Source organism: Manduca sexta, chromosome 26 (genome assembly GCF_014839805.1).
Source record: "Manduca sexta isolate Smith_Timp_Sample1 chromosome 26, JHU_Msex_v1.0, whole genome shotgun sequence".
Classification (NCBI taxonomy): domain Eukaryota; kingdom Metazoa; phylum Arthropoda; class Insecta; order Lepidoptera; family Sphingidae; genus Manduca; species Manduca sexta.
The window spans coordinates 6,010,001-6,022,044 of record NC_051140.1 but is presented as its reverse complement, the minus strand read 5'-3'; the positions used below and the strand labels follow the sequence as shown (position 1 = coordinate 6,022,044).

The 12,044-nt window shown below is 34.2% G+C and overlaps 1 protein-coding gene across 1 annotated transcript; it reads left to right on the top strand.

Annotated features, from left to right (window-relative positions):
• The first annotated feature begins 1,061 nt into the window (after nt 1-1,061).
• LOC115452619 (N-methyl-L-tryptophan oxidase-like) lies at nt 1,062-2,386 on the top strand. Its single transcript, XM_037443522.1, has one exon. The coding sequence runs from the start codon at nt 1,148-1,150 to the stop codon at nt 2,264-2,266; it is 1,119 nt and encodes a 372-aa protein (XP_037299419.1). The 5' UTR covers nt 1,062-1,147; the 3' UTR covers nt 2,267-2,386.
• The last annotated feature ends 9,658 nt before the right edge of the window (nt 2,387-12,044 follow it).

The following is a 12,044-nucleotide window of genomic DNA, read 5'->3' as shown; positions in this document are numbered from 1 at the left end:
GGTCGTAAGGCACGGTGACCCCAACATAATCGCCCAGTCGCCCCCCACGAAGGCGGGGCGGTAGTCATTCGCAATTTCTCCGCGAAACAAAAAAAAAGTTAAAATACGAATACATTATAATATTCGTATCGTGAGACAACGCGAACGTTTACATGGCGAGTAAGTTCCGATGTTTTCCTCAGCGCGGGGCCCGCCGCATTGTTGGCACCGAGTGCTAAGTGAGGCCAGATTTAATGTTCGACGCACACTGATTTATACGTCTGCAATACATTCACAACTTGATCTATATGTAATGGTTTTTGGCAGGATTCCGCTCCGTTGAATCCTTCGTTTGGCTCTAGATTTTTCAATTGTAATTTAAGTTACATTCCCATTTTAGAATAAATTCGTTACTAAACGCTCTTATTTTTTTGTCCGCTAATAAAAACAGATTAACAATTAGAAATGTCTTCAATGATTTTTACAATTGATTGGTGGAATTTGATGGTACATTAATTACAATTATTGCTTATGTTATATTGTTACCACGGTGTACATTATCTGCTTCATTTCTTTCGTTTGCTTTTCTTACGTTTATGTATTACTGACTGCCTTGGTGGCGTAGTTGTGATGTCGCGGTTGAAGTACCACTCTGAGATCACGGGTTTGATTCCCGCGTTGGGCAAAGCGATATTTGTTTTTGTTCAGACCCAGGAATTTGGAATTTGTACCAGATGTAGTTATAACCTTGCAAACTATCACATAAGACGGAATACACATGGCGAAAATTGTGACGTTAATTCCGCCTCGGTACCACTTCGATAAAGGTCGTGAATAGAAGGCGTGTAAGTATTACACTTTGTTTATGTTCTGATACGCTTTGAATCCGACTGATAAAGTTAATTGTTTACAAATGATAAAGACGTATTTCTGTAAAAGGTGTGTATTTAGTACACTCAGAATTCACGAACGTTCCATGAAAGTAGTGTATCGTACAGTTACGGTACAGAGATACCCCGATATTATTCTAAATCCGTACCTGAGTTGAAGTCTCGAGGCCAAATAAATTGTGAGCTCTTCGAATAAATTGTTTAATGTGAACACAACGTTCGGGCGTGAAGTGCTTAATTTATTTTAAGAACGTATTTTTATACATTTTGGGGACGATATGCAGTATGATATGATTATAGTTGGCAGCGGGTCTGTCGGGTCCGCGGCCGGTTATTACGCAGCAAAAGCCGGCACCAAAGTGTTAATGATTGACAGTGGAGTACCGCCGCATAAGGACGCCAGCCACCACGGCGTCACCAGGATCTTCAGGTGCGCTTACGGCGAAGGGGCTCATTATGTACCACTGGTCCTTCGAGCCAAGCAGCTGTGGAAGGAGTTAGGTGAAATATCTGGAAAAGAAGTGTTGAAACAATGTGGCGTGCTTAACTTGGCTCCAAAAGACTCAAGATTTATGGCAAACATCCAAAAATGTGTTCAACAATTTAATCTAAAAGCAGAGACTTTGTCACCGGAAAAGGTGCATGAGAGGTGGGCTGGGATTACTGCACCTGAGGATTATGCAGCCGTATTCGAGTCTGATGCGGGAGTACTTAACACTGAATTAGCAATTGGTGCTTATGTAAAACTATCGAAAGAAGCTGGCGCGGAACAGTTGTTCAACACCGTGGTCACCGCTGTGAAACCGATCGAAAATGGAGTGGAAGTCGAGACGAGCGTTGGCAAGTTCAGATCACGCAAAGCCTTGGTTTCCGCCGGTACTTGGGTCAGAAAGTTATTCCCAGAAATGCCAATACAACCATTACGAAAGACATTCGTGTGGCATAACGCACCAGAGATTTATAAAAATATACCTGGGTTCGTCATTACTCATAAAAGTCATTCATACTATGGATTTCCTTCCGACGGCATTGGTTTAAAAGTAGGAAAACATAATGGCGGTCAGTATATGCAATCACTTGACGAATTTCTGCCATATGGAGCTGTAGCTGAGGATAAGACAGAATTGTTGGAGTGTTTGGGCGCGTTTCTACGTGGGGCAGGAGAGGCGGTGCACGGCGAAGTTTGTTCTTACGACATGAGTCCTGATTCAAACTTTATCATCGACGTAGTCCCTAACATCCCTAATGTGATGGTGGTTTCTGGTCTTAGCGGTCACGGGTTTAAATTTACGTCTGCTCTTGGTGAGGTAGCTGCGCTGTTTGGAGGCGGCAAGGAGAGTCCAATAGATTTATCCGCCTTCAGATTGAGCCGATTTAAAAAGAGTAGCCAACTATAAATTTTAAACAAACTGACGAAGGTAAAATTCTTATAATTGTTAAAGTTAAAATCGATATAAATTGTATGAAATACGTAATAAATACATTATTGATAATAAATTCAGCAATATTAATAGCAATATTCTTTTAATCCGCAAATCCGAATCCTTATCGTGCGCACACGCTTCGAGGTCGAGTACACAATAGCACCTTATTAATATTACTGTGCTATCTGTAACACTACATGATGTAACATATTCATTATAACAGTATGGTATAGATAACGCCTTGCAATGTCATTAATACCTTCTGATGATAAACAAATTGACAGCAAGGAAGCAAAATATACTCGTATCATTTCTTTGGATATCAGTGTTACGTAATGTAAAAAAATTCATCCTTATGATTTCCAGATTTTAGAAATTTCTTTAAAAAATCCGGGGGTGTCTTTATTTAACTTCTTGATAGTTGCTAGGCCAGCAAATTAGTTAAACTTTTCTATTGCGTTAACGTTATTCCCGAGTTAGTAGAACGATTATTGAGACAAATATCTACAATGAAACAATGAAATACCTGTTTTGTCGTATGCTCATGATTATGTCGCTCCATACATTTGTTTTAAATGACGCCTACCTATTTATTACCCCTATTTTTTTTAACATATCCCTTTTCTCTTCTAACGCAAATGGTATTTTTTTATTTATATAGTTAATGCGTCATTGTAATATATCTGTTGTTGGGGATAACGTTTTTTTTTTTATTACAAAATTACCCAATTTTTATATGAAGGCCCACTTCCCATGTTTTTAGTATTGTAGTGCATAAACATACTACAATTTTTTGTTTTATCGTTTATCATACAATTTTATAATATGCATCTAGACGTGGTGCAATAACCAAAGGTTTTCTTTATATTTTTTCACATGATTTTATGAATGTATTAATATTAAGAGGGTCTTCGATGGTTCTGTGATTTGCTATAACATGTATTAAGATAACTGTCTCGTAGTAATATTGATGACATAAAAAAATATTTATAAAGTATATTTTGTCGATAATACCAAATTGTAAATCTTATGTAGAGTAATAAAACCTAATATTACCCAGATTATAATAATATTACAATATATATTGCACAAGCCTAGGATCTAGTTCTACATTTAATTAAATCGGAATTCAAAAGACCGGCTGCCACACTTCAAGACACTGTGAGCTCATTCTGCGTAGACCAACAGCTAAAATTTAATAAGATCTATAATTGTAAATCTGTAATTGTAAAAATGTAGGTAGATATTGTAACTTTGACTTTGCGGATGACCAACACCTCAGTTCCCCCCGTGACCACGAAGGCTGCAAAGTATTAGAAACGTCGGGAGAAAACTAAAATATTAAAACTGCGATAAAATCCGAAAAATACTTTAATTTTAATGTCTAACATTCGCGTAAACATAAGAAATCATTATCACTGCCTACAAAATACTTTTACTAATATTTCACCAACCAACGGATTTACAAGACTTGTCAAGGACTGCCTCAGTCTGTTCAACGCTCAATGTTTTTATAGCAAAAGGTGTCACAAATACTCTCTTAATTATATTTTTTTTCCTAAAAGTGTATTTTCTCGATTCCACAATGCTTTTTAGTAACCTGCATTTCTCGTCTCGAATATGTAATATATTAGACCAAGATGGATTGGTAACTTATTCCAAACATATATTAAATATAGCTACGTAAGCCTCAAGTATAGCATTTTAAATAAATAGATATAAATGGATAAGTTATACAATAAGTAACCAACCTCTGGTAAACCTTGAGTTAGTTATAAAAAATGGTCAACATTACAAATAATTATCTTCATACAGGGCAAATTAGTTGAAAAAAGATACCTATGTAAATTTATAGGTCAAGAAATACAAAATATTTTGTGGCTTGGTTCCTATTTGCGTAGACTGTAGTCACGTCCGATTGCAATTTCTAGCAAAGATTCTACAGTAACATTATTGCCGTAATGTAAGCTAAAATAAACTGCTTGCTTATAATATCAGAAATATGAGCTCCAACTACATAAGTTCTCCTTCAGGAATCCATAGGAATAAACTTCGAACAGCGCTTCGTCGACACGTACGAGAACAGAATATCAATGGAGTTGCTTGATTTATTAACCTGGTTTTTCTAATGGTATATGAGTTAGAATGTTTATTTGCTAATAACACTACGTTTTACTCATAGCTTCACCTGCATATTTCCCCAGAATAAAAATAATATTGTGTTTTTGATGGATAATAATTCAGGATGCGGTCTACCGCTGTGCCAAATTTTATCGAAAACGATTCAGCGGTTTCTGCGTTCTAACAAATATTTTCAAAAATTTTCTTATCTATATTTTAGTAAGATGACCAAGTAAGTGTTATACCAGCCTGAGTTTCTTGTGTTGGATGAATAACTAATGATAATTGGCCATCTTTTATTATTGTAAAAATTCAAGTAGGAATGGGGATAGATAAATGAATTTAGACCATGTAACATGCTAACATATGATATAAATTGCGTTGGCACGAGAAACAATTTAAAACTAATATATTATGGAATCTTCTAGAATTGAAAAATTTCAAGAAGTTATGAGCATCACCTATAGCCTATCGAAGTCAAAGTGAATTAAAAATCAATGTAGTCCGCTCACAAATATGAGTTCCAAAAGAAAATATTCATTAACTGTCCTTTACTTTCCTGTTCCCTTTACAACATATAAGCTGTGTAATTGAATTACAACTTCTTCGTCGGGCACGATAAAGGGAAATAATACAAAAATACACGAAGCTTCGTAAATGCAGGCACGGGTCCCGGGTTCCGATCAGCACTCTTTATTCCAATAAATGTTTGAACTGTAGATTTTTACTTTACGACTTCCATACCGCAGTATTGGATATTATGTTTATTCTCTTTTAATATTTTAAATACTTCAGGAGCGTGTGGGCTAAAGGAACGTATTACTTACATTGATGACGATCTTTATTTCCGCCATTTCTTGTTTTAGTAGTTGTTTGCATCGTCAAGCTTGAGGTTGTTTTAATGTATTTACAAAGAAGTTTAAATCTTTTATTAAGGCTATGGATCTTTTCGTTTGAATATGGATATCAAGAAATGGAGAATAACATTAGTCCGACACTTATTAGGCTTAAAAAGGCTTAAAAAGCCTTAATAAATGTCAAAATTATATAGCTTTCAGCGACGATATGGGTGTGGACTGTGGTGGTTCACGGAAAATTCTATGGGTATTTGATAATACGATTAGCTTAAGGTTGAATTTCAACCAGGCAATTGACGTCGTAGTAGAGGCAAAACTATCTACATCATTGGAGAAAGGCTTACCCCAACTCTACATTAAAATACCGAATAAGCTAGAGCGATGTAACAACAAAATCATGTTTACACGTAATACCTACATATTTTTTATTACTTTGAATGTCGTGACGAGCTTGCCGTTCGTCTGTTAAGCGATGCGACCGCTCATAAACAGTAGAAACACCATCCAAAAATTAGAATTACAAAGTATTGTTTGGTAGTCCACTGCGCTCGCTATCCTGAGGCATGAGATGTTAAGTCTTATTTTGTCCAGTAGTTACACTGGCTGCAATGTAACTACTGGACATAATGCACTCTTAATAAAAAAAATTGTTTGACGATTCCCACAAATTTACAATTTTGAAACAGGTCATTATTTTATTAAAAGGAGTTATAATAAGAATTCTTTCTCTGTCCTAAATAATTATTATTGCGCAATATTTATTCGTACAAGTCCGTTCGGCAATACCGTATCATAAACAGGCAGTTAACATAAACTTTATTTAACAAACCAACCTCTTGTTTTGTACGGTGTGATTTGTCACGGCAGATATATTCCGCTTGCAACTGCGAGTTTGCGCTACGTTTAAGTTTTATTTTGCTGTAGAATATTATTATATTTGAGAGGGATAAAAAGAAAGGAGGGAATTTAAAAATCGATTTGTTGTATGTATTACTATAGATCAGTTAAATATGTTATAAGGATTTTTTTCTTATTATTTCGTTCAAATCCCATTGACGATATAAACAGACCATTCAGCACCATGAGGTGCAGTGTTTTGCCGTGCCAGGAATAAAAAAAAAAACAAATTATCATGTTTATTAAAATTTTGAAGTAGATTAAAAAGATAAAGTTGTATAACGGAAAGGATTTGCATTGAACGATAACTATAATATATAAAGGGGAAAGATAAAATGTTTATTTTACACCAAATTCATTTTAATTATAATTTATCACTAAATGTATTTAAACATGTATTACATTAGATTAGTATATCAATAAAGCAATTACCTACAGTAAATTTTATTGCCTATTTGTCATTTAGTATTATACGATAGATATATGTACTAATATTATAATTAATGCAAATGTCCGCTTGTCCCGGGGAAGAAATAGTTAGTTTACCAGAGTAAAAGACAAACAAAGCTATATACTTTTGCACGTAAGCGTTATAATCGTTTGAGGTAATAAACTTAAACAAAAAAAATTACACACTAGTTTCTGCGTGATTATTATTTCTTATATAAAATAACAAACCTATTATGAAGTCACAAAGAGAACGTACCCTCACCTTTCCGCAGTCACGCTAGGTTATCTTTCATCGGGATTTATTATTTTATAGTTTTATTTGACAACGATTGCTAACTGAAAAAAATACAATCCGTCAAATACAGGTCACGTAAAGTGTATTTGCGAACAAACTTTAGGAAATAATTTAATCACAAATGGTGAATGGTATTTGTACTTGTTTAAGAAATTGGAGTTATAAATTTGACGAAAAAAATGTGATTCCCAACTAAGTCTCTCACGAGATATTAAATTTATGTTTTATACTGCTATGGATAAAATAGACTAAATACGTCTCAGTAAAAAATCTAAATGTTGAACGAAAATATTACAATTAAATACTCAGAACCAGCTTGTGGTTGAAAAATATGCCCGATATGGCAAAAGGCTCGCCCCCATCACATTATGTGACGGAAGGCACATAGGGCAAAAGTGGGCGCCTTGGTTTCTCTGCTTACCACTTTGGACATAAAGGTGTGATGTAATAATAATAATAATGATATCAGCCCTGTATTATACTTGCCCACTGTTGAGCACGGGCCTCCTCTGCTACTGAGAGGGATTAGGCCTTAGTCCACCACGCTGGCCTAGTGCGGATTGGTATACTACACACACCTTCGAAATTCCTATAGAGAACTTCTCAGATGTGCAGGTTTCCTCACGATGTTTTCCTTCACCGTTAAAGTGAACGAAAAGTTCACAAGGAATACACACATGATTTTAGAAAAGTAGAGGTGTGTGCCCTTGGGATTTGAATCTGCGGACATTCGTCTTGGCAGACCGTTCCATACCCAACTAGGCTATCGTCACTTTTGGTGATGTATGTTTGCTTTTTTTCTTTTCAAATTATTTCCGGATAAATTTAGAGTCTTTTCAACCATTCCATTGATACTGCTTTATGATGTTTGTCTGAGACAAATTAAATTGATCCCTATTTTATTTATTATTAAAATCAATAGTACCCGGGCACTGCTGTTAAAATTTGTACAATTTTTCTTTTTAGCCAATCCTAATACGCAATTTTTTCCATCGCCCCAAGCGAGGGTCGCGTCAAAGGATATAATTACTGTTTCGGCATTGCAGATCTCATAACGTAATCTGCGAAGTAATCCCACGTCTCATGGTAATGAGAATTATATCTGCAAATATTTAAGTAATATTTTTATTTTCATAATTTACGACATTTATTATCGACAAGATTGGTATAAAAGCTGTTTGGATTCCGTCTTAGTGTTGTAAGCAGTGAGAAGTATATTATGAACTATAACAAAGTTTATTACAGAAGTATATTTTCTCAAATTGTTTGTAAATATGCATAACGTGTACGCTTTATATTGCAACGACATTTAACTTAGGTTACTATTAACGTTGTTATTATAATAAATTATGTGTTAATGTACGTTATGCTGGCATTACTAAATAAATATATAAATCTACTATGCAATATAATATTCATTTTAAAAAGTAAAAGCAGTTCATAAAAACATCTTGCAAATTTCTCATACAAACTCACCTAACTTATCCTTACACATCAGCACACAAAAATATAGAAACAAAATTCAACAAAATTGAACATTCTATTTTCAAGGCTCAAGTTGGCGAATCTTCTCGAAGTATCCGCGCGAGAGTTTGCCGACGGGAAATGTGCCACAAAACACCCGCGTATAACTTTCTAAACTCGATAGTGTTCCGTATCAAAGCGGGGACATTCATATTTATTTATGCAGACTGCAAACGTTCCCCTGGGATGGGGGGAATATGCAAATCTAGCTCCTAACTTCATACAATTAGAGGTGATTATGGCATAAAATCGAATTGAAAACTTGCACCCCGTTTTAAGTCTTTGAAATTAATCTGTTTTGTTTTTGGTATCGTCATGTTTGTCTCGCGGTTTATTTGGGTAAAATAAAGTTAATTATTTGATTGTTGTTTCACTTTGTAATAGGAAGACCTTTTATTGTTTTGCACGACATAACTGTAAATATTGATAATCAAAATAAGCTATTACAGTTTATGATATTATATAAACGAATATAACATAGCATTGACATGTCTTTATATAATATAATTTTCATACTTTGTTGTATAGAAAAATCATAATATTATTTTAAAGATACACAGTGCCCCTAATTCACAAATATTTTATATCTTTGCCACCCTCTTCAATTTGACTGTCCCTACATACAAACATCGTGGACGGGTATTAACGCCTATTGTGCGAGGAATTAAGAAGTATAAGTGAAAAAAATAAAAAAAGGCTGTATTGCAAATGGTGGGGCTTGAACAAAGCGCCCTCCTGTTTGCGGTGCGCGCTATCGCAGCATCGGCGAGTGCGGGCGTTCTTATTAACTTCACCGTATTTGACACAATATAAAACATCTAAAAACAGAGTTCTAAGATTATATAGAGAGGACATTGGGAAGATTCTTATACAAAATTTTTGTGCTTATGTGATGATTTCTATTTTGAAATAGCAAAACACGAATGTAAAATACTTTATATCTTTTCCATATCATGATTTGTACGTTTTTAATGCGAATATTAGCATATTTACTGTAAATATATGCAAATATTTTGTCATACGGACATTTCAAATAAGACAGAAAAAATTGGCTACAATGTCCGGTATATACGTAACTATACACATAGTTTAATGTCTTTGTCTAAAAAGTATATTAGTGTTAAAAATGTTCTATATTCAAATAAAATATTCCATATTTAAATATTAGTGGAAGCATTTTTCTGTAAGGCGTTGCGCAGATGCTGTCATCGCTGAGAAACTATGAAACTAATAATTGATAAGCAACTGTTTTTACGTGTTGGCTTTGAACTATTAGTCATCGTATTGAGTCTACGTTCCTGGAAATGTGCCCGAACCAGTAATTTAAATCGATTTAAATGTTATACAAAAAACAAGTGTTCTATATATTAATCTGAGAATTGTTCTCGTGCCAAGTTCCATTTAAGTTCATTCTCTAGTGGCTGTCTTATCGAGTAGAAAAATTTTCAAATGCACTTAACATGCAATTTTCGCATTGCGTTTTCTAATTTTCCTTTATATCCGTATAAAATCCAAGTGGCAATTATAGTAGGCAATTTGTATTGAAACGATAAAATGAACACGCAATTTTCTTTGGTTTTAAATTTACTTACATAATATTGTCAAAGTATGTCGTTTGAAATATTAATTGCTTTTTTAATTATGTCTAACTTAAAATGAATTTTAAAATAATAAGTAATCTTAAGATATATTTTATCTTCTACTCCATGTTTTTGATACGAATTCTTATTCATTTTTGGACTTGTAATAAAAATGTTAAATTATGATAGTCGTTATTGGTAACGAATGCGTTGCCCTTAACGTAAGTGTTCAGTAAATCGCCGATTGTTTGACGTCGGCATTAAAACAGCGAAATGTCAATATTTGTCGGCAGTGCTCCGAGGGTGGAGGGCTTAAATCCCTCCATGCTTAGCAAATACTAGAAGATTCTGTAGCTCCTCTCCGAACCTCCTTACAATGGCGTCTTTTGTTAATCTCATTAATAAACATGAAAATTGCGGGTTTTAGAACAATGTGTACTGGGGTAATGGACTGCGGGCCTTAAAGAAGATCTCCTAGGTGCGGTTGTTATGAATTATACAATTGCATGTTTATTTCATTGATTTAAAGCAGTAGATATAACTAGAAACAGCTTCAAATATAAACATCGTTTACATCTACAGATTGACTAGTCTGCCCAGTATCAAAAATACATTAGGTTGTAGGGGAAATATAGATATCGTCTAAAATATCCTAGTAACATGTTGGCTTTGTACCAAATGTTGTGATGCCGCCGTTTAGTCGTAGTATAATCGAATCAGGAACAAACCGTTTATCTCGAAATCCGAATGCAATTTTTTATAACCTCACTTTCTCTCTCGCATTTTCACTTTCCCATATGAAATATAAATAGAAAAACAATTCCGCCCCAACATGAAAATAGAACAATGGCATTGTCGTATAAAATATCCGGTGCCCATACCCATGCAAATTCCCTACGCTTTGCCATCAATAATCGTGTAGAGTTCCCGCCGGTCGATCCGGTGGTCCGCCAATCTACCAGCGGACGCTTCGGACTCGCCGGACGTGTTATTTATATTCCCCAAAGCGACCTATTACTCACACTTCAACACCAGTACTCCTTTGTTCGCGTGTTTGTGCTCCGTTTTGATTTATGGCAGACCTGTCGAAGGTGTGAACGCGTTAAATCATTTGTAAGTTTTTGTCCGGCCAAAACGTGCGAATCCTTTTGTTGATGCATTCGCATAAATTTTAGTTGGGAGATAATGGCTGTTTTAACTTCGATGGTTTGTTTTTAAATTGTTATGTTCTGTTTAATTTAATATTTAACATAAATTTTATAATGATTTCGATCGATCGTCTCCTCATTTTTACTGATTTATTTTGACAACTGTGCAACAAAATACTCTATAACAAAATTTTATTGTAGAGAACTAATGTGGCAATAAATTTTAGTAATGATAAGAAGATTTAGATTTGTTTTATGCCTAGAGAAAATTGGGAAACTTGTTTTTGGGGCATTTAGGGCAGAAGTTACAACTTACATCTTCTTTTCTAATGTATTGTAACCTTTTGGTCTAATAGATTGATTTTCTACATAAATTTTCACTGGCGTTCAAAATAAAAAATGTTAAGTCATATTTTTCTTAATATCCATAAACAATAAAACAAATATAATTATTTATTAAAATGAGTTGTATTAGCTAATTAAAATTATTTCACTCACATTTTCTATTATAAAACAGGATATGTGGCGAAACGGGAGTTGGCAGCTTACAATGCTTGTTCGAAATTTAAATGGTTAGACGGACGAAAACAATGCCAAGCAATTAAAAACTAAAAGTTTTAACGCAGTATGTGAATTAAGCGTACTTTAAATTTAGTATACGTAATTTAATTAAATCCTCTTCTTTACGACTGCATAATGCAGGATCAAAATTAGGCGTTATGAAATTTTTTAAAATACTTTTCATTATACGACTATATTTTATACTCAGTACCTATATTGGTCATAAAAAAGTGATTTAATTGTACTATTTACAATCCATCGGTTTATTTTAGGCTGTTTATTTGCCTTAAAGCTTAAGATAATTAAAATTTATATTGC

What these genes read in the sequence shown, in the direction of transcription:
- LOC115452619 (XM_037443522.1), top strand. Translation starts at nt 1,148, where the DNA reads ATGCAGTATGATATGATTATAGTTGGCAGCGGGTCTGTCGGGTCCGCG.